General features: G+C 45.9%; 1 protein-coding gene across 4 annotated transcripts in view; it reads left to right on the top strand.

Moving 5' to 3' along the window:
• The window catches only part of CCDC186 (coiled-coil domain containing 186), a 603,510-nt gene extending 579,065 nt beyond the window's left edge, over nucleotides 1–24,445 (top strand). For 2 of the 4 annotated variants that reach the window (XM_078643863.1, XM_078643862.1), the window contains exon 17: nucleotides 20,798–24,445. In XM_078643863.1, coding sequence (XP_078499989.1) covers nucleotides 20,798–20,872 — 75 coding nt within the window. In that variant the 3' untranslated portion in view covers nucleotides 20,873–24,445. The remainder of the gene's footprint in view (nucleotides 1–20,797) is intronic. The other 2 variants (XM_078643865.1, XM_078643864.1) reach the window with 1 other exon arrangement.
• Nucleotides 24,446–24,756: the final 311 nt, after the last annotated feature.

Raw genomic sequence — 24,756 nt, 5'->3', positions numbered from 1 at the left:
TTTACTGTTTTCTCAAGGATGCTTTTATTCATGTCAAACACCAAGAGAAGTTTTGAGTTCGTGTATTCTCTAAACTTACATCACTTTCTAAACTTACATCACTCTCTTGCAATCACCTTGGAAGCATAGCTAAACCATCTACACTATTAAAAACCTTTGGAGGTGAGGGCATGAAGGGATGTTGGAGTGCGGGATCCTGAACCAGTACAATACAGGAAAGCAGCAAGATTGTGACTTTCTTGGACACAAACGGAGACAAACTGCTTGAGGTGAGGAAAATCACCGGAAACTTGATGATGCGACTGGTATAAAAAGGGATTGGGCTTGACGATATCCCACCAAAATATGATTTTAAAAAATCAATATGAAATCAGGATGGTGGTGTCGAGAAGAGATGTTATGAGGCTATGGGACACATGAGAGGCGCTGTAGTTCAAGACATGGTGTGGGAAGAGATTGGTGAATGATGGTTGTGAAAGTTGTCTGTTAAAGCAGATGATGTTTGAAGAACTTTGCAGTGAAATAGACCAGATGGGAAGAATGTCAGGGAATGTAAAAATGGCTACCTTAATAAGACACGTGTTGGGACGTGGGTACACGGAGGGGGGTTAAAACGTGCAATGTGTAGGGTGATGTCTGTAAACCTCAGTCTCCTCCGCCAATTCCCCCTCCCCAGGGGCTAGTCATTATTATTGCTGTGAATTTATGTTCGTTGATTTTTGGGATATTACAGGTTAAGCATGATATGCAATCTGGCTTTGATCCTGAATGTTGAAAAACCAACAAAAATAGGAAAAAAACGTATGGAAACCAACCTGTTGAAATAAACTTTTGAGGTCCATCCTGCTGTTTGGCCCAGGGTTGACATGCAAGAACTTAGGTGCATAGTTTATAAAAAAATAACCTCACTAATGTATACAAAGTCCAGAGCTAAATTTGAGCTGGTGGTTCCAGGTGGGGCTCACCAGCACTCATTTTTGGGGACCAGAACTTTTTTTCCCTCAACAGACTTTGTTCCAGAGCAAAATGCATAAAAGCACAAAAAGGGGGAAGAAGGAGGAAGAAAAGTATAGAAAAACAGTGACAAAGGGTCTTAAGGAACTTGCAAGTGGGAGATAAAGAGGCAGGGAATGTCTAGAGGTGGATTAAAGAGGCAAGAGGTGAAATGAAGACTACGCAACCTTTGTATTTGACAACCTGATCTTTGATAGTGCAGGCCATGGGGTTCTGAGCAAAACTCTGGGCCCCAACACTTATTCTTTTACAAATTAAGCTCTGACCAAGTCATATGTAAAAAGATGCTCCGGATAGGAGATGTCCGTATATTGAGAGATGGAGCACACTGGCGTCTGGATGCCTTGTGCCCTTTGTTTGGTGCCTTTGGTCGGAATACTTTAACATGTGCTGGTAGACATTGGAAAAAATGGTACAAAGCGCCATCTATCATTGCCTTTGTATGACGGTAACATCTGAATCCTTAATTTGAAAAATCCTGCAATGTGGGTCCCACCAATGTCTAGAGGTAGTGGAAAGAGATTAGCTTGGTCTGTGGAATACAAATAATTTGGAATACGTTTGCCCTCTTCCCACTGGTGAGCAGGGGATTCAGCAGTGAACGGAGAAGGAGACTTTCCACTGTGAATGCTTCAAACGTCAAAATTAGCATTCAAGTGTTTGAGGTTACCATATACCACAATCTCAATAAACTAATCGCATTGGAAGCGTTTGAAGGACTAAGGAGTAAAAAAAACAATACTTCCACCTTTGTTTTACATCTTTTGTGGACATTTATACTTTACATATGTCAGTCTCTTTTGTAGCCTATACACCACGAGAGAGACAGTGGGAGTGAGAGAGAGAGACCGAGAGACCCTCCCTGCATGTTAACTGGATTATATGCACTCTATTGACTTTTCGAGGCCTTTACCTCTTGTAGTAGACTAATACAAGACATATAGCCATCTGTTCCAGTCTACATTTAAAAAAGGGATGTGTACATTCTTCATTTACTCTTATAAAATAAAGATTGGCAGATCCAATAGGTCTTACCAGTGCGACAGCTATTGGCTTTGTCAATGTCTTTTAGTACTGTTGTGTAGCAACATGGCTGAAAGTCATGGGAAAAAAGCACTAAGACGCAGCTAGCCCTGGCTGTGTCATAGCTTTTTTTGGTCTCGCTGAGCCAGCGCATGCGCTGGTCGGAGAGACATTTAGTAGGTGAGTTTTCAAAGTGCTACAGACTGGCCTAGCGCTTGCGTTCACGTGAGCGTACACACGCGCAGCAGCCATCTGTCTCCTCAGACACGGGTCATTAAGTTTCTTATTCCTTTCTTTCATGGCTCATTAAGCCTTACAGCATGCTTCTCCACCCCCTTGCTCTCTGCCCTCACTACCCCTTCCCACGCAGCCCTCACTACCCCCTGCCATGCCAGCCCTCCTCCTCTGTAGCAACCCCTTCCCTGCCTAGCCTTTTCTCATGACCAACACATAAACACACAACACAAACACACAACCACACACCCCCACAACCACACACACACAACCACACACACAACCTTACACAACCACACACACACCATACACACAGCCACACCCGCAATGACACACACACCCACAGACACACAACCACACCCACACACAACCACACACAACCACACTCACACAACCACATACACAACTACACACACAATCACAACCACACCCACACACAACCACACCCACACACACAACCACCACCCACAACCACCCACACAGCCACACCCACCCACACCCACCCACAACCACACACACAACCACACCCACAACCTTACACAACCACACACACAACCAAACCCAACCACACCCACACACAAACCACACAACCAACCACTCACACGCAACCACACACACAACCACACACACAACCACACACACAACCACACACACAACCACAACCACACACACAACCACACACACAACCACACACACAACCATACACACATGCACAACAACACACCCACACAACCACACCACACACAGCCATACACAACCACCCACCCACCCAACCACACACAACCACACACACAACCACACACAGCCACCCACACACAACCACACACACAACCACACACACAACCACACACACAACCACACACACACACCCAACCACACACACCCAACCACACACACCCACACAACCACACCCACCCACACACACACCCACACCCACCCACACACCCACACACGCAACCACAGCCCCACACAACCACAACCATACACAACCACACACACAACCACACACAACCAAAAACACAACCACACACACATCCACAACCACACACAACCACACACAACCACACACAGCCACACACAAACACAACCACACACAGCCACACACAACCACACCCACACAAACCACACACGCAACCACACAACCAACCACACACCTACAACCACACACACAACCACAACCACACGCAACCACACCCACAACTACACACGCAACCACAACCACACACACAACCACACACACAAGCACACACACACGCACACAATCACACACACAAGCACACGCACACAATCACACACACAACCACACACACAAACACAACCACACACCCACAACCACACACCCACAACCACACACCCAGAACCACACACACACAACCAACCACACACAACCACACACACAACCACTACACACACAACTACACACACACCACCACACGCACACCACACAACCACACATACAACCACACACACAACCACTCACACACACACCCAACCACAACCACACATACAACCACCACACACAACCAACCACACCCACTACACTCACACCCACCACACCCACAACCACACCTGCAACCACACCCACACAACCACACCCACACACAAACCACACACACAACCCACACACACAACCACACACACAACCATACACACATGCACAACAACACAACCACACCACACCCAGCCATACACAACCACACACCCACCCAACCACACACACAACCACACACACAACCACACACAGCCACCCACACACAACCACACACACAACCACACACACAACCACACACACAACCACACACACAACCACACCCACACACAACCACACCCACACACCCAACCACACCCACCCACACAACCACACCCACCCACACACACACCCATACACGCAACCAAAGCCCCACACAACCACAACCATACACAACCACACACACAACCACACACAACCAAAAACACAACCACACACACATCCACAACCACACACACAACCACACACAATCACACACACAACCACACACAACCACGCACACACAACCACACACACACAACCATGCACAGAACCACACACACACAACCATGCACAGAACCACACACAACCATGCCCACACGCACAACACACCTACACAACCACACACACCACCACAACACACACAACCACACACCCAACCCCACACACAACCCCACACACAACCACCCACAACCACACACACAACCACAACCACCCACACACAAGCGCGCACACCCCCACAACCACACCCACAACCAAACCCACAACCACACTCACACCCACACTCACAACCCACCACACACACACAACCACACACACACACACACACACACAACCACACACACAACCACCCCGCCCCCGGCCAATCACTGCCTATCAGCCTCCTCTCAACCAGGTAGCGCGATCGCGATCAGTTTTATTTTCACGCAATCAGGTTTACTTTCACGGCCGCGTTCGCCGTGAAAGTGTTCGCGTTTCTAGTTTTATTCAGCATTCACTCTTGTTTCCTACTGCTTGACAATCCAATCTCTACAATATTTAAGCAGCCTGCACGTTTCTTGTCAACCATACCACTCCATGCATTTTCTCCGATCCACATAGATATCAGTGGTACAAACAAAGGTTACCAGGTTTCTTATCCTTCCCTTAAGCAATAACCAGAATGCTAAACTGCATTCGTGCCCCACTTAGTTTTAAACATCAAACAGTTATTCTAATCAGTTTGTTTCACAGATGTTGTGTCTTCGGAGAAGGGCAGTGGCACTTGCATGGCACTATACGCTAGTGTGTCCAAAAGAGTTGTTTAAAAAAAAAATGTTTTATGAAAAATTGACTCTTTTAAAATGTCTGATTCCACCAGAATCTGAGTCCTCCACAACACCCTGTTTTTTTGGCTGTCAGCTGTGAAAAGGAGACCAATATTGCCCCCATTTTTATTATTCTCTATCCTCTGTTCAATACTGGGGTGTTTTTTTAACTTGTCTCTAGTTCAATGCGAATCTTACTGTTACTAATTCGGATTATGTTTTTTGCAATGCTAACGTTATCTCAATAAGTTTCTGTAACAAGCTGCAAGTCCGCTACGGAAGACCAGTCATTTTATAATTATTTTCCACATAAGGTTGCAAGACCATAAAGTGGAGTTTTCAGGATTTTTAATAGTTTATTGTTTGAAGATGTTACTCTCTCCTGCGCACCCCACTCCTGTACTAAGGTTACGAGTGACCTGGCACCCGCCTTTCAGAGGTTCTTGCATCCACCCAAGTCTGGTTGGCACTGGTGCGTCCCAGCCTGGCACACACTGGGTGATGATCTCCGCACCTCCTTCTAGACCCCAGCTCACTACTGTTTGCAGTCTGTCACTCACCTCTCACCTCCCTGGCACTCATCCTTCACACCTCAGGCCTGGCAGTCACTCCTCGCACCTGGCACTCACCCTTCTCCCTCTCTGGCACTCAGCATTGACTCTCTGTGACACTCAACTGTCACCTCCCTGACACTCACCCTCGACCCTCTAGGTACTCCTACTTCCCCTCCCTGGCACATATCCTTCACCTCCCTGACACTCACCCATGTCCCTCTTGGCATTCACTACTCGCCCCCTTGGCACTCACCCTTCACCTCCATGGCACTAGCCCTTCATCCCCTTGGCCTGGCAGCTACTCTTCACCCCTTGCACTCACCCTTCCCCTCCCTGACACTCACCCTTGACCCTCCTGACTCTTACGTCTCACCTCCACGACACTCGCCCTTCATCTCCCTGGCACTCACCCTTCTTCCCCCTGGCAATCACCCTTCATCCCCCTGACCTGGCACTCAACCTTCACCTCCGTGGCACAAGCCCTTCACCCCCTGACCTGGCAGCTACCCCTCACCCCTGTCACCCTTGTCCCTCCTGGCATTCACTCCTCACCTCCCTGCCACTCACCCTTGACCCTCCTTTCATTAGCCCGGTTTCCCACAAGAACAAAAAATAACAGGCATTGGCATAGCCAATAGGTCTCGCCTTTGGGACTTTATAAGTGTTTAGCCATGCAATAGTTGATGTTGTTGCACCAAGGATATTGTGCTGCATAACTAAATACATAGAAGGTCCCAAAAGCAAGACCTATTGGCTATGCCAATGCTTGTTTTTTCTAGCAGGAGAGAGGTCACAAGCAACACATAAGGGCGGGCAAGCAGCACAACAAGGAGGAGATGGAGGATGAGTGGACAGAAGTTATACAAGATGGCAATAGGTGGAGCTGGAGCAGAGACAACGGAGGAAAAGTAGTTGTAGGGAACAGGAATATCTGAAAGTTACCGGAGGAGGGGGATTGGCAAAAAGTGGTGCTGCATTGAACATATTTGTATTGAGCATTTGATTACTAACTACAAGGTAGTAGTAATAAAGGTGGCATGAGCAAACCTTAGGCAAGTATAACAGTGCTAATTTGATGTAAGCAGGAAATGGCTCTTTGTAAGATAGGAGTGCTGTTGTGGATGAGAAGGAGCTAAGTCAAATGTATGTCCAAAGGACGCTGCGATGTATAGTGACTAGCACGATATATGAATATTACTTTTATGTAACACACTTTCATAAAATGAGGAAACGCCAAACACAAACGAGGGAGGGTAGGTGGGGTGGGATGGTCAGGTTACGGTAGAGAAGAAACGGGCCAGGGTAGTGGGGTGGGAGGGAAAAGAAGTAACATGATGGAGATATGTGATATGCCCTGAAAACACAAGCACCCACATGGAGTGCTTGAGCACAAAAAAAAGAAGCGCCAAAACCACTACACTAAACCAAACCAGTGGTAAGCTATGGGTGGGCTGTAAGCCCATTGTGTGTAAATAAAATGTCTGGAATAGATAGTGTATGCGATGTCTAGCCAAGAACTAATCAAAAGTCGACAATAGGTTATCCATAAGACAGAGGCTGTGGCCTTTGTAACACTAAAGGAAAATATATAGCAAAATAACCTCGGCACTGTGGACAGGCAAGAGTGCCATTCTGAGTGAGTTACATTTGTATTATTCAAATTACTGAACAAGTATGGGTGTGTCTGAAAATCAGTTTCTACATTTTTTTTGAATAACAAAGGTTATGTATTTTCTGGACATAAAACAAGAACAGTCGATATTTTAAGCATTACAAGGGGATCTATTCAAGAGGCATAGTGATAACTACCTGGTGGAGAAGTGTGGCTCAATGGTTAGAGCGGCAGACCCTGATACAGAGGTCTAGCCCGGGATCAGGGTTCAATTCCCCGCCTCGGCTGGGCTTGGGCTCAAAATTCCACGGACCTGATCATTCTCGCCTCGGTGCCTATTCCAATCATGGAGTCCCACTCTGCAACTCTGGGCAATAGCTTGCTTAATCTCCACTACGGCCCCCACAACGCTAAGGATGCCTGGCCTCCACCTTGGGGGTGCCCAGGAGTGGACACCTCACAGGGAAAGCCAGGATGGGTTCCACAGCGGTATTCGTACAAGTGCCTTGAGACCCTTGCGGGTGAGTAGTCCGCTATACAAGTATCAATTTACAAGTATCAATTTACCTGAAGCCAATCCACTAACAGTGATTAAACCTTTACCCGCTTTTGGTACTAACTTTGAAGTAGTACTTTTTGATCCTACTAGGCAAGAGCCTGTATTTTTATGAAAACAATATCCCTAATTGCTTACTTCTCATACTTGAGCCCCGGGAGAGTATTGTACTTGGTGCTGAGAGTGACTCCTAGATGTTGGATACGTGATACATGACTGCACAGCTTGCATTATGTAGTGTGGTCCAACTTCTGGAATATACAAATGTTGTGAGAGCGCAGAGCCTCACATGAGAAAGTTAGATAGCACTGACGTTGTGTGGGTATCAAAGATTCTGGCCACATAGAGGCCATCCTTCCGCAGTCTGGACCAAAAGGAATGTTGGACACACACACTTGTGTTCCTCAGGCTCTCTTGATGGACGAGGTCAATGAACCTATACCATTGTACCTTTGTTTTGTGAATTAGCAGATTCCTTAATGCATTTCCTCTCTACTTTTCAAATTTGTCAATTTGTTGTGAGTGTGCTTGGCAATATTGAGGAACAATTTTCGAGAAAGCTTTCGACATATTGCTTCGTTAAAATTGTAGCAGGATATCTAAACATATTTTCTGCTTGTTAGTTTTGTCCTTAAAAGTGTATCTATGTAGATTACTTTTATAACATAGTTCATCTGCTGATACTTAGCAATGGCTCGAAGCATTTTCATTGTGGGCTTTTCTGAACAAAGGGCTAGTATTTTTTCAATTCTGAGAAGAAAACTACAGTTTACACTGTGTTCTTTTTTAAGTTTAATTTTACCAGACCACCCTTGCTGCTAGTTTTGTTTATTGTTCTCAAAGTATGGAATGGTCAAGTGTTTCTTTTCCGTATATACTTTGGAATGAGTGTCTCTGTAGCTCTGTAAGGTTTATTTTATGTTGCATTCTTTTTCGGTGTTTTAGTTCTCTGTAAGCAGCACATTATTATCTCTGGGAACGTGTTCATAATAATTGGAAAAGGACGAGCTACCAGCCAAAAGAGATTTAAAAAATCTGACGTGCTCAAACAAGTTTTCGTTACATAGAATGTAAGCCTGGATCTATTATTTATTTATGGCATGCCGCCATGCTTACTAAGACAAAGCAAAGGTTTCTGGCATAAAAAACATTGGCAGTCGTAGGGAAATTGATTGAGCGACCAAAAGGTATATGTCGGACAATAACAGACTGTATAGTCTAATGTACCTTTTCAGATATCCATACTAGACAACATTCAGTCAGCAAAAGAGGTGGGATTTGTCAAGCTTCAAAGATGCTACTAAACTTATTGATGCCATCAGCGTAAATGACCTATAGCTCGGACTCTGACCTGCTCATGTTCAGCTTAGATTCTGTGCAGTACAAAAAGAGCCTCTATAGCCCTTAAACTAATGGCAAGTGGTCCTAGTGCCAAACTTCTCCTGTTGAAACATCGCTGGGGCTCAGTCCTCTGTTCTGGACCTGGGTATACTGTGACCACTTCCACCTCTCCTCACATTCTCAAATGATCCAGGTCCATGTGTGAGTGGTTAATTTAATTCAGGTTTTTGCTTTGCAATCTGGGACTTGTATTTCACTTGTATGTCATGATTCTCCAGAGCACATCAAGTGCCATAGGACCTTGGAACATCAGAATTTCCCATCTGCCTTTAGTCACTATTTCCTGAACAGTGCAGGAATAGGAAGCAGAGACCAAAGGTTTTTGGTGTACGCCAGAATACCTAGGCCTAGGCAGAGGAAGAAGCAAGAGGGTTGGATGTTAGATCTCAATGCATGACATTTCTCGGAGGTTTTCCAAAAAGGAAGAGTGCACCGTGACATGTAGCTCCCTTGTGACACTTGAATCAGGCACTGGCAGGTCCATAGACCCTCAGGCTGATCCATCAACTGGCGATGAAGGTCCAAGCCAGCGTGGCTGGGATCTGAAGCAGACAAAGTCCTACAGATGAGAAAGTATAAACAAGCATTTACAATGCAATGGTTTCGCCTTTGGAAAAGTTAGAGTTATTGGCATTGTAAATGACAAAATGTGTATTTATGTGTTGGTTTTGAAAACAGATAAATAAATGGCATTGTCATTTACATTGCCATTAGCTTAATCTCTGCAGTCACTCTGCACTCTCTAGCACTCCCTACTCACTCTGCACTCTCTAGCACTCCCTAGAACTCCCTACTCACTCTGCACTCTCTAGCACTCCCTACTCACTCTGCACTCTCTAGCACTCCCTACTCACTCTGCACTCTGCACTCCCTATGCACTCTGCACTCCCTATGCACTCTGCACTCCCTAGGCACTCTGCACTCCCTATGCACTCTGCACTCCCTATGCACTCTGCACTCCCTATGCACTCTGCACTCCCTATGTACTCTGCACTCTGCATTCCCTATGCACTCTGCACTCCCTATGCACTCTGCACTCCCTGTGCACTCTGCACTTCCTGTGCACTCTGCACTCCCTATGCACTCACTCTGCACTCCCTATGCACTCTGCACTCCCTATGCACTCTGCACTCCCTATGCACTCTGCACTCCCTAGCACTCCCTAGTCAGTCTTCACTCCCTAGCACTCCCTAGTCACTCTGCACTCCCTAGTCACTCTACACTCCCTAGCACTCCCTAGTCACTCTACACTCCCTAGTCACTCTACACTCCCTAGTCACTCTGCACTCACTACTCTGCACTCTGCACGCTCTACTCTGCACTCTGCACTCTCTACTCTGCACTCTCTACTCTGCACTCTCTACTCTGCACTCTCTACTCTGCACTCTCTACTCTGCACTCTGCACTCTCTACTCTGCACTCTGCACTCTCTACTCTGCACTCTCTACTCTGCACTCTCTACTCTGCACACTCACTACTCTGCACACTCACTTTGCACTCTGCACTCACACTCTGCACTCACTAGTCTGCACACTCACTACTGTGCACTCACTACTCTGCACACTCACTACTGTGCACTCACTACTCTGCACACTCACTACTCTGCACACTCACATTCTTGCTAGATGAATGAGAGAAACGCGTTAGTCTTCTCTAAGGTTTTGCACAGTGCCCTGCGGATGAGAGACATTTTCTTGCTTGGGAGTCTGAGACACTGACTCACTGTGTCTATCTCGAAGCCCAGAAAGAGCAACTTCTGTGAGGTGTAAACACTGATTTCTGACAATTTATAAATCCTAGGTTTTGCAATAGCGATATCATCAGCTGTAACTGACTCTAGTTTGCTCCGATCTTGCCACATTAACAGGATGTTGTCCACATAGACCATGAGTCGGACTCCTCTGGCTCAAAGCTATGCACTGGCGGGTGTAACAATACTCTGCACTCTGCACTCACTACTCTGCACTCTGCCCTCACTACACTGCACACTCACTCTACACACTCACTCTGCACTCACTACTCTGCACACTCACTCTACACACTCACTCTACACTCTGCACACTCACTCTGCACACTCACTCTGCACTCATACTCTACACACTCACTCTGCACACTCACTCTGCACACTCACTCTGCGTAATATCACTAACTGGCTGTCCGAGGTTAACATTTTTTAAATTACACTAAATGTCATTTAATCTTATTTTTCCACCCTGCCTGTGAATGAAACATTACTTCTGAGTCCATCAAGTAACTGATTATCGTTTACTTTTCATTGCACTTCACAAACTCATGTATAATCCCTGGAGAACCAGTGGTAGCAACATAAAGACGATGTGACCCGAATTTCTAGCAAGAGTGCTCCCTTGCACAGGCTCGGTGAGTTGAGAGCGCGCTTCGGAGGTCAGTGTGCAATCCTCAGAGCACAGAATCGTGGCCCAGCAGGGCCGATGCTGCCGTTCATCCTTCTAAGGGTTGAAGAAAGGCGTTGCACAGCCGATAGAAAATATCTATAACTTAGTGTCATATTGGCATTTCTGCTAAAAGCAAAACCTTCAGATAAAAAGGAAGTTGAGTGTTTGAAAAAGCCTTTCCACTGAGCACTCATTCCGGCAAGTGCAGAGCATTAATATCACGATATCTGTAAAAAAACGGAAAGACATAGTGCATATTAAAAATATCAGTCGATTTAAAGGAGATAGAATTTGTAACCCCCCACATACAAAAATAAACAAAACGGTACCCGCAAATACTGCATTATATGCGCAGTGGCTTTTCCAAACCCTGTAATGACGCTTGCACCGATTACGATCGGGCACTGGGTGTGGCGCAGCGACCAGAGCTGCCGCCTCGGGAGCCGGGTCCCGGTTCGAATCTCGCAACGGCCTGAGAGTCCTGTACCGCGCCTGGATGCCCTCACTGGGGTTAAGCGGCGCTGTATAAATCTTCAAATTAAACCAGCTCATGTCCTTAAACCCAGCCTCGATGGTGTCTGACACGCTGCGTAGGAATGCCAGCTAATCACGGGGTGTTAATTGGGGCCAGCCAGACACTTGGCTTCCCATTAAACCCCGCCAGCAGTTTCTGCAGGGAGCAGGCTGCGGGGTTTTAAAGACAGATAAATAACAGTTCAGGCGGGGTCTTCGGAAGATGCGAAGGATGAACACACCTTGTCAGAAACTGACAAAGAAATACACATTTCACGCTTTTTGCCAGGAAACAGCATGGCTAACGAGGGGTCATGTTGTATGATTATATTTTGTCAAATGTGCCACAAAAAGACCAAACATAGCCAGTATTTTCACCGATTGCTCCACATTGTTTTGATTAAGCTTGTTCGTGGAAAAATATAGCGCCTAAAAAAAAAGCATGACTTTTAAGAGCTATGGGTGGCGGGCAGGCACACGGACAGCGGGAGGGGGGCGGGAACGGACAGCGGGAGGGGGGGCGGGAACGGGGACACGAACAGCGGGAGGGGGGGGCCTGTATGAGTGATGTACGTTCCTCTCAGTGCAGACAAGTGGCCTTGCAAACTGTGCAGCCAGTGGAATTCGGTGCAGGCGGCCAGGGCCAGTAGAATACACGGTAATGTGCGCTCTGAGAGCCCTTCAGGCTCCGTCTGTATTGATCCTCCTGGCCGCAGGGAAAACATGAAGCACACGGACAGGGGGGGGGCGGGAACGGACAGCGGGAGGGGGGGTCGGGAAGGCTTCCTCCGTTGCCGGTCGGCCGCGGAATGGCCAAAACAAACCTGGACAACAACAAAAAATAAACCCCGCCCACGGCCGCGATGACGATGCGAAAAGGGTGGAGTGGGAAGAAATCGCGGGAACGCCCACGAATCTGGTCCGGCCATGACGGACAGATCTCTGTTCCAATGGCTAGCCTCCATTTATGGAGCTAGCCAATGGAACAGAGGGGCGGTGACCAAGCCACATACTGTTCTCATTAGGTTTTCACCTTCGTGAAAAGCTGCTTGCGCAGCTTTCACCTAGGCGAAACCTAAAAATGGCTCAAGACAATGCTCCAAATTGATCATGATTACTGCCACCTCACATGACTGCCGGGCTGATACACACTGAATATGTAGCATTTAAAAGACTGAAACGTGGAGAGCAACATTTACAACAGTGGTGCATGAAATGAGGTATGCATCCACGCAGGATAGAACTAAAGGAGCAGAAAATAAAAATCAATCTTCTCCACCATGGAGAATTAGGCAGCCTCTGAGAAGTCACTACAGGATGTGATGTGATGTACTGGTCCACGCCTGACCACTTTTACATTGCATGGCCATGTGTGCTCAGACAAGCAGTAATGCCATTACTGCCTAGAAGGGTGCTATCTCGGTAACACAGACTGAGATCTCCCGGGCATGGATTGACTGCACAAGATGGCGATCCACCTTTGTGAGGCTCCACTCCGAGTGCCTTGGAATCCACTAGAACCCTGACAATCAGGCATACCTACCCGGCAATCACTCGAGGGAGGTGTGCACGGACTGCCGGGGCACCATTTGCCGCCCTTGCAGCTGGCGGGACGATGATCCATTGCGACAGTCCTTACACATCGGCTTGCAGTCTCGCCCCGTTCGAGGCCGGTGGTGCCGGGACTGCCTAGACAACAGGAAGGCCCTGATCACTGCACATCTCAGCCCTCCTGAGACCTGGTGCCTGGTCTGCACCACAGGCCCCTGGAGGATACAGACGCCGGGCCCGGGAGGTTTCCTCACACATTGGACCTGCACCCCTGGAAGACGCTTGAGGGAGCAGCGTATCCAGGGGCTACTCCTTTCACCTTCGCTGCCCTCGATATCTCAGCCCTCCTGGCAGCCCCGGGCCCATCCGCACTCGTAGCCACGAGACAGTGCTGATGCTGGGCATGGGAAACACCTGAATATAGCCCAGGTGAGCGCTCCTTCCCCCTGAGGCCTGCATTACTGGGAGCCCCCTCGCGGAGTGACCTGCCCAAGGGATGTTCCCTTCCTCTCCACGGTCCCCGGAACGTAACTTGTGGCTCTCTGCTCCCGAATCTGTTACTGGCCCCTGGACTGTTGATTGGAGCCAGCAGAGCTGTATCCTGACGTTGGGGGGTGGTGGGTGGGGGGGCCTATTGTGGAAGGGCACCTTGACGGAACCCATGTACTCCTGGGTAGTGTATATGCCCCAAACACACTTTCCAACTGTCCACTTTATCCGGGTTTTCTAGCACAATGGCCAGACATCCCGTGGGTACTGGGCGAGGACTGCAATACTGTATTGTCCACCTTGATGGATCTCATCCGCCCCTCCTGCAAGCACCCACTCACCTCTACTACGCAATGTGCTCATTGGGCCAGACATTGGTCCTTGTCAGATGCTTGGAGAACTCACCATCCAACTCTCAAGCAGTACTCGCACTATTCAACTTTTAATCGGTTTTAATTTTTAACATGTAATGAGATATTTTGTAGCAATGGTTTTAAGTAACTCTGCTAAATAAAATAAACTTGAAAATATTCAACCCCCCCTATGATTTATATGTCTCCATCCATCGCTTCCTCTGCTCCTCCACTATCCTCCCACAGCTCAATCACTCAGACTACCTTGGGTTTATCATCTCTGATCATGCGGCATACGTCATGGACATGGACTGGGGTGCACCACCCATCCCAGTCCCCACCTGGCGGCTCTCCCGGGAAATACTTGAGGACCCTAGCTTCAGGGACACCAATCTCGAGCATATCTGCCACTCTTTTGCAGAAAACCATACCACAGCCACCATCTGTGCCATGAAATGTGATGCTTTTAAAGTTATCACACAGGGGATGTGCATTCAAAATGTAGTGAGTGTGTCGAGGGCTTGAGAGAGACCTAGCACAGGCAGAGTTAGCCCTGATGGAGCTGGAGAGTCGGGCCGCGCACAGTCCAGTGGCCCAGGCGACCCTCACCGATACGAAATTCAGTCACACCAACACTTTTGGGGCGTCTCCGCTGCCACAACTTTACAGCATATACAGCCCGGGTACACTCCACAGGTAATAAGCCGGGCCGCCTCCTGCCGTGGCTTGCGTGCCAAGAGGTCACTGCACCTTCAATTATAGAGATTGCCCAAGCCCAGGACTCTCAGCTCCCTTTAGGCTTGAGGTTCCAAGAGGACCTTGAGCTGAATCGGAACAAGTCATTTGGGTTGAGTTTTCAGGGGCTTGCCCAAAACCTAACAAACAGGAAGGCGCATAATACTGAGGAATCCACTTACCACTACTTGCTCTTCAGACACAGTAAGTTAGGAGGCTAATGCTTTACGGTTAATGCACATTGTGGGCGCCTAGAAAAAGTTCACATTGCAAGTGGAAAACTTTATTTGCCTTTAACTATAGTTCTGCAGCTTTAGACTGTTCTAGATTCGTACTCTTTCCTACTTCACTGATAAAAAGATGTAATAGAACAATTTATCGGTAACATTTGTTGTGCTTCATATTCTGCTAAAGACACACAAAGGATGGACGGAATGCAGAACAATTCAAAACATTCGCCCCCAGTCAAGAGATCCGGGTTAAGTTCATTGTTCTTTTGCTCATCATGCCACCCCAGTTTAGATCCAGCCGTATGCAAATCAGTCTTGACCCTGTTCCTCATGGGAACAGTCCAGGCCAAACTGCCAACTCAGGTCCTCCCTGGACCAGAAACAAGCATCTTGGGACCGGTTTCAGAGTTACACCCCTCCTCAGCTTGAATCCAGTAGCACAGTGAGCCAGTCATGAGATCTGGTTAAATCCATCGTTCTTATGCTCACCATGCCAACTCGGTTTTCATGTTTATCATGCTGTCATGAATCTAAAAATGGTGGATATGTTGTGAGCCCTTTTAATAGACATCATAATGAGGTCACGAAGGCTCTGACAATTGTCTGTACTCAAAGAAACGTGCTTCCCTGTAAGTGAATATAGAATGGTTTCAAACTGAATTACTAGTTTTACGAATAAGTACATTTTCCATACTTCTGTCAGTCAAGTGTGTCCCATGATCTTCATCAGTAACATAACCTCTTTCATCCAAATACAAAACAATTTGTTTTTTTTGTTGCAAAAAGTTTTGAGACCCAAGAGACTGTGGTATTTCGTAGGTGCAGTGTGCCTTTCTAGACCTATTACATAATCCACAAAGAGTTGCCTTGACAAAGTGGTCTGTCATTCTTTCCAAGTAAAGGAGGTTCATCTGACCATTGTCAAAGGTCTTCAAAGACTGTTTTAGGTAAAGTGGATAGTTTAAAAAATAAATGTGTTCGAATTCTCCTTAAGTGTGTAGGACCACTCTGCTATTTGAAACTATTATATATTTACGAGTGGTTTATAGTTCTTTTTTACAGTGGTTGGACGCAGAATAGCATCTTGCAATAGCATAGGTGTGCCTAGAGTAGTTCACTCTAAATTCGACTCTGAATCAAAAGTGGACTGCACTTTGGATATCCACGTTTTAGTTGTTTTTATTTCTTGGCAGCATGAGTGGTGCCTTTATGAAGATATTGAAGGACGTGCGTTATTTAGGGAACATTGATTTTTTTGAACTTTGTAATTTTGCAGTAGAGGCTGCATGATAATAACTAATTTACTTCAATTTGCTGCTTTTGCTGGACTTTATGATGTCTAGTATGTGGAAAAGGCCCTTTTTAGCTTTGCCTGAAGCGTCATTGAAGGTTTCCATGGATAGCCTTTTGTGCATTGTATTCTGATGGCCACTTTTTTTTTCTTTTTTCAAAATACTTTATTGATTTTCCAGAAGAAAAATACAAAAATGATTCTGTAGGAGGGTTGGCATATCATATATAAGGCCAATAATATCACATATAAAAGCATAACATGAGGTTAATACGTCTTGGAGAGTATCAAGAGGCTAACCAAAATGATCAATAATAAAAGAAGAAAGACAAGTTGAAAAGGAGAGAAAAGAAAAGAAAAAGGGGAAGGGGAAGAAGAAAAGGGAAACAAAAGCTAGACGAGCGGTGAGGTTAGTGTCTGACCACTCGTGTATTAGCTGATGGCCACTTCTAACTACAGATGTCTCATCTTATAAATACCCCCATGTGCCAGACTGGATCCAGAGATTCTTCTTGGCAATTTCCTTTCTTGACAGTAGATGGTGTCCTGACTCAAAATTACGCAGGAGCCTTGTATAGCAACACCCTGTTTGCTGACATCAGTTCCTTCTTTTCTGCACCTTCAAACGCAGATCCGGTGCTCGCTCTCTCATTTTATGACACTTGTTAGTAGAACATATTTTTGTCAGAATTTGAACTTTCACATTTTACAAGAGGCAGTCCCCACCTAAAACTATAGGCTTAAAATCCTGCAAAGACTGCTATTAGCAGCTGTCTGTGACAGACCCACACCTGGCATGTTCCCTGATGTCTAGGCTGCTCACACACCTCGAAGTTGTGCAACAACTGCACCAGAAGGAACCAGAAGACTATCCAAGAATGTGAGTCCTAGCTCTACATCACTGGACACAGTCATAAAGCACATAAGAGCCAGGCTTGCTCGAAGATGCAGATGCGTTTTTTCTCTTGAGGTCACTCTCAAGATAGAGGTCCTCTTCCCACACCTGGTCATCAGGTGTAAGTCAAAGCCTAGTAGAAAGCACAACATGCCAAAACGGGACTCCCTTTGTTCCCGTCACTCATCAAGAGAAGTCTCATGGGCATCTGTGTGCCTCCCGGTCCTGGTCTTCCAACGCGGAGCCAATACTCTTCCAACGCGGAGCCAATACTCCACCTTGTCCCGAACTAACCCGAATTCCTGGGTCTCTTGGTGACACTGCAACAGGTCAAAGCCTTCAAAACGGCCATGTTGGGAATATTCAGCACCCTCTGGTGCCCCTGCTGACCCCAAAGATATAAGGAGGCCTCCAATCGGTCTACCACCAGCAGATCTGTCCCGATGCCAACTGTGACTCTTGACTCTATTCCAGGATCTGCCTCGACCCTGGTGGTGATGCCTATCCCAACTTCTCATGCAGGACCGAGATCCTTGCCAATTCCCTGTGTGTCGACGCTTTCAGCAATGCTGGAGGAAGACACGATTGTCCTCTCGGAAGCAAATCCACCACGTCAGTCATGCCCATCTCAACCTCAGTTGCAACCGACCCAACCACACTCCGATTCAGATGGAACACTATCAACATGTCACTCTGATCTAGAATCACACGCTGAAGGCGATGAAGAAGAAAATCTTTTTGTAGTTCTACAAGGTGCCAGAAGGGTACACAAGTCCCTTGACAATGACCTAAACACGCAACATGGCCCTTCCACTGAAGAATCAACGTCCTCTGCATTCTCCTTCACAGTCTGTAAGAACAGTGGTTAAATTGTATGGGCATGGTGGTCTTCAGAAGATTGGGATGATCTACAGAGCAGTCTAAGATGGTGGACAAACTAATATTTCCATCCAAGTTTTGCAGTTACCACTAATGATATTCCAGACAACACAAATGGGAGCAAAATCCGTGGGGCTATCAAAGATAGCATGGGACATGAGACAGGGCAATCTGGAGACGAGCATTGCAGCAAAAGAAAAGAATGTTGCAGACACACTCAGAAGAAACCTAAATAGTAGCCACAAATAATATTTCAAATGTGACATTGTAGATGTACATTTAAAATAATGGTGGTTTTCTCACCCACCAGAGTAAACTGGCCAGGTTACTTATCTAAGTTCCTTCAACTTGGACTGAAAGGCAGATCTCTGTGGATGGACTGGTGTAGCACATATGCGTATAGTGTTTCCTGTGGAGTGAACGTTCAGCTCGTTGAACTATTTCTATAGCGGACGGTCGTGTTTTCACAGATGGAAAAAGAATCGAGCACAATGGGAGCCCATGTGTTATAAAAAAAATTAAAGTAAAAAAAGACATCAATAAGTACAGAATGCACTTGAAATGTTTTTTATACAGTGTGTCTGGAATATACAGTTACATTTTGTGACTGATGGGTAAAATAGCATACTTTGTTTTAAAAAAGCATGAGTCTTTTGCCAAAATGGACAGCCTCTTCTACTAAGCTGCCAAGAGAGGTTGAGAAGTTTACAATCTGCCTCCCTTACCTTTGAGGGAAGTATCAGACAAAGATAATATTCCATGTGTTATTGTTAGCTCCCTGTTATATGCGTCTATGCAAAATACTGCCTAAAAATGGGGTTCACCTGCAAGGCGCCCTAAAGAGACATTTGAATGGTCGCAAAGCTGAACATTCGCATTCAAAAGTGAGCATTGGCAATGCATTGGCATGCCAATAGGTCTGATTTTAAAGGAATGCTGCATATTAGCGTGATGCATTACAAATAAATAAGATAGGAATGAAAATGTATTTGTGTGGAAGCAAATAACTGTAGAAAAATATTGCTGCAGGTTAAAAGGTGAGGCGAAAGTGGTGCTGCCAATCCAGATCTAAAAATCCATGTATGTTACTGACTGCCCTCTTCCCATCTGTGTTACTGCCAGAGAAAGACAAACACCATATGTTATCTTGTTACCTTAAGACACTTTAATAGCATTACAGTACCATGTTCAATCTAAGGCTGCTGGATAAATAAACAAAATGATCACAGCTTCGGCAAGCACCTTTCTTGTGCAAGCAAACCACTTCTGCCCAATCAAACATGTACTCCTGGTTCCCAACATGTGGGCAGGGCCAAACCCCTCAACCGTGATGCTCTCGTGATTGGCGACAGCTGCGCGGTCAAGCCAGACCATAAAAACTAGCTAATATTCCGAGTCATGCCACTAGATGGCAGAATTAGGCACCGGATGGAAGTCTAAAATGGAATCAAGTAGCAAAGAAGATGCTGACTGAACTGTCATTATTATCTCATCAACTATCAGTGTGCATTTCCCAAACTCCTCTTACTGAAGTAATTGCAGCTAGAAAGGCCACCTTCTAAGAAAGAGACAATTTACATTTATTCATGCATGTCCTCAAAAACATATATAACAATAGAGCACAAAAGTAAAGCAAAGATAGTCATTGCTTGGCATTTTTTAAACATTTTTGCCCACCCACATCTGCGGGCGAGAAAGAAGATCGTGTGAAGCAGCACGAATAGTTCGCTCTTAAACGGCTTATAAGAGATTTCCGTTCTCGAGTCGCTGTTTTATCTTACTCAAGTCTGTTAGCTGCTTGGGGGCACATGATAGACATTTCCAACGCCTTTCTCGGTCTTTCTGCCTCGAAGGGAGACCAACTTTAGAAAAAGAAATCCGCCTGTGTTTGCTAGGGATTTAATCGTGTTGCGCTACTTTCTTTGCACGAGGAAGGTGGATTCTCGCATCGGCAGCAAGTGTTTGCCATTCCCTTCGGTGTCTACGGCATAGGGAGTTCAGTGCTTTTGCATGTAATAGCATCCACGCATAGTCTTTAAATGTTGCGAAACAACCCCGTCTGAAATGTGATTCAGTTTCTATGATCATTCGCATGTGATGTGTAAAATGACAGGGGCGGAAAATAGCATGACAAAGTAGTCAAAACTTTTCGGTGTATGTGTAAAACTTCTGTGTATTCAAGAAAACGTTAATAATTTAACTAAATTCTTCCCCCCCCCCCCCTTAACTTTCTGTTTAGGACAATCTGCAGACATTGGGAGCAGAAATCGAACGACTCATCAAGCTGCAGCATGAGCGGGAACGGAGGATGTAGCAGGCTAAAGACACGTGCCTCTTGTCACGAGAACACAAGGCACCCTGCCCTCGCCGGAGCCTCTTCTCTGTCAGCCAAAAAGACCAGATCTATTTATTTTTGTATTCCCTAATAGAGAAAGACCCATCCTAACTTTATACTTGTACCCCAAAGTTGTACTTCGACCCTAACGTTGTACTCATTGCAGGTTGCACAAGGTTCATTACAGATTATTGGAATATTGAATCCCTTTGAAATGACCCGGGACATTTGTGCCACACCCTTTGGCACGTGGGCTCGTGTTGCACATTTAAACAACTTGTCAAGACACACTATTCATTTCGTTTCTATTGTGAAGCAGTTGCACCTCAGAAACATCTGGTGGGAATGTTGGGTGGTTGTCCTCTTCTGTGGCGGGATGGTGTGTCTCTTGTGCTGTCTGTGCCCTTACGAAGCGAATGCCACCTTTACGAATGCATAGATTAGTCAAATAAATCTTCACCTCCTGCAGATGGAAACCATGCTTTTCCACTTCATACTTTTCTAGCAAAAATGGGCTGTGCTTTTGAATGGGTGGATTTACTGCTGAATGGGGTTCTTGAGATGCTTCGATTCTGTGTTCTAATCGATAGGTGATGCATTCTAGCTAGCACCTGAGTGGCGATGATGGCTCTCCCCACTTTAATCAATACTGGAGCCATCTAAGAAGGCACTGAGACGTTAACCATCCCTTCTTTTCCTTCTGGGCAATATCCAGGAGTTTCTAAGACACCACCCCTGAGACCGAGGCTCTGTATGCTCCGATCAATGGCCAAGTGCCCCAAGGAAGCCGCTGTGCGCTCTGGCAGCCATCGATGCACAGCAGTGACTGGCTCCTGACATTTCAGGCATGCCCCATGTTGACATTTTGTGGCATAAGGATATTATACGCATTCAAACGTAACTTTGCACAGGAGGAGCTCACTCCCTTCAGTTGCACTTGGGATGCGATAGTCTGCATGGCTACTGTGCAGCCACGCAGTTTTGATTTAATCTCTCTTGTTAAAACAAGACTTTGCCAGAGTTGTGGAGAAGTTGTTAGTTCACACCACTAGAATTCCGATCATCGGTTCTGTGAAATGAAGTCATGCCCTGCCTCTGTGCTGGTCAGCTCTGGCTCCCCTCTGGTCTGGCGTGACATGTACACCACACGTCCATTGATAAACAGCTAACTTTGTAGCGCACAGAATTCATTTATACTAGTCTCTTGCTAGTTTGCAGTACTGGTACAGGGTGCTAAGGATGATGCCACAGTGTTGGTGAGTGACATCATTGGTGTTATTTATTGTTTCAAACATGTACTCTGTGCAATTTTATAATTGTTCATTTTGCCCCCTTATGCATTCTTGCTACTGCCTATCCTGTATCACTACAAAAAAGACAACAATTAACTCCCGCACCCTTGCATTTTGCAATTGATAAATGTACCGAGTTTGGGGTAATTCATTGTCCTAAATAGAGGACTAAAATTGGATACTTAGGCCTCATTAGGGAACCCGTTAAAGGGTCTGGGGTCGATTACAATGTCGGTCGGATGAGGGTCCGGCCGACATTGTAGCTGATACGGGGCCACCTGACAAGGAGTCGGTGGTCCCGCTTCCCATATTATGATGTGACCGCCTCCATGTTGGTGGGAAAGTGTATGTTTTTTATTGTGGCTTGTGCTGCGGACTGCAGCACTAGCCTCAATAGAAAACATACAGTTTTAAAACCTCAATGCACCGTGTGGCAGGGACAATGCTGTGCCTGCCACAAGGGGCATGAATGTTTTGCAGGGCACCACAGGCGTCCCCCCCCCCCCCGGCCTCATAGCGGAGGCCACGTGGGGACGGGGCCCTGCTAGGGGACCCTACAGTCCATTTCAGACAGACATTCTATTGCGGTCGGATCACAATTGAAAGGCTGTGTGATTCGTGCATCGTAATCCGCACTGCGGTTCCTGAGCAGGCACAACCTCCATTTTGGAGATTACAGTCCTCCCTCCGTCCTGACTGGCTCCTGGAGTGGTCTGGAATTTCCCCTCAGGTTTCCCTCCGACTGCCAGTATCGTAATACGGTGGTCAGACAAAAACCTCTGATGTCAGACGGAAAGCCTCCGACGAGTTGTCGGATAGCTTGCGGCCTGAGATCATAATGAGGCCGTTTGTTATTTCCCTGCCTTGGAATTACTGTTACTCGTGGTCCCAGTATTTCTGGTGTTGGGGAAGTTGTATGTGGAAATACCTGTTTCCATGACAGTTCCTGCATGTAATCCCTCAGAGTTTAAAACAAAAATTCGAACTCCCAGTATGAAAAACCAAAACATTTTTCTGATGGGCCATCAGAATTTACCGGCTACTTGTAATGAGGGCTTAAACTACGACTCACCTCACCAAGCCTACCATAAAAATAAATATAATTTACTGTTAAGATATACCGATGTCCTGTACATATGTAATCATCTGTTCAGCAACTCTGATGTGCTAACAAAAAAAAAAGGGAATAATATACAACTAAGAGCACATTAGTGGGAATTTCTGTGAGATGTACAAGATGCAAATGAGGGATTTCTCTTCATGTTTGATGGCCTTTAGCACTAAAGCACTTTTAGGTGGATTGTCTTTAAATAGTATCATTCCCCTCCTTAAAAACTTGAATTACTTTGCCTGCAGAAGATTAGAAAAGTCCAGGCATTAAGAGCCACACTAAAGCAGTTGGCTTAGTTGCAGGCAACCAAGTGTACATTTAGTGTGAGCTTTCACCCAGCCTGTGTCAAACACTCTTGTATGCCACACTGCTGTATAGGGAATGTCCCAAGGCATTTTATTGTAATGTATCTCTGACCACTGTGGTGGTTGTCACGTTTATTATTGGAAAAGTGTTATTTCCTGAATGTACTTCTGAAGCTTTGGCCCATTTCGCCTCTCTGAGAAATCTGCATCCGGAGTCAATTTGGCAAATAGACCTTGAACGCGCTTGCTTTGAAAAGAGCTCCCAACACAGTACGACTGATGTGAAGTGTAAATAATAAATGTTTACACCCTTGGGTGGGAACAGACTGTTGGGTGGGAAATGTGTAAAGCTTTATGTCTGTGTGCACTCCCTAGGTATGTTTGTCTTCCTTTAGTCATTCTGAAAAACGGTATACATGCCTCACAGTTTTAACACTAAAATGTTCTGTAAAAGGATGATTGGTGATATATTTCTTTTAACTTTGTTAATTTATTTTTTTATTGCAAGTCTTAGGGCCCTTGATGCTATTTTACTTGCTGTCCTAGTGATTGTTCCTGTTTTAGTTCATGGAAACTGTAAATTATTAAATATTCGTACTGCAGTGTCATATATGCTCGCCAGGCAGTGATGTGTATAGGTCTGTTTTGCTGTATATAGTGCACTTCTGAGCAGAGCATGGGGTCTGCAACATATCACTTACCACAAATGGGGAATTCCAGACTCCCTGTGAAAGTGATTAAGGAAAGACTTTGGATCCTAAGCGCTGATTCTTCTAGTGCTCATTTTCCCACTGCTTCCTGGCGTGGGATCTTCTTGTTATTTAAATAAAACAATGCCACTTTATTTTGAAGCACTTCCTCTCTACACTTTAGACTGACTCCAATTTATGGTCTCTTTATCATCTCAGAATCACTGCTGGCTGCATTGTGGGGGTAAGACTAGCTCCTGTAAAGTATGTATCAGGCAGTAGGAAATTGACGTGTCTCTTCTTCCAAAATCGTGCCATGCTGCAAATCTTTGGTGCAATAAGAATTTCCAACTACCTTCCAAAAATGCTAAAGACATTCACCAATCCATGAAGAAAAATGAAATATGCATTTTTGAAACCTAACTGAGCCGTATTCCTTTGCCAATTCAATCGAAATGAAATTTTG

Source organism: Lissotriton helveticus, chromosome 5_1 (assembly GCF_964261635.1).
Source record: "Lissotriton helveticus chromosome 5_1, aLisHel1.1, whole genome shotgun sequence".
In the NCBI taxonomy this organism is placed as follows: Eukaryota; Metazoa; Chordata; class Amphibia; order Caudata; family Salamandridae; genus Lissotriton; species Lissotriton helveticus.
The sequence above is the reverse complement of the archived record's forward strand: the minus strand, read 5'-3'. Positions and strand labels throughout refer to the sequence as shown.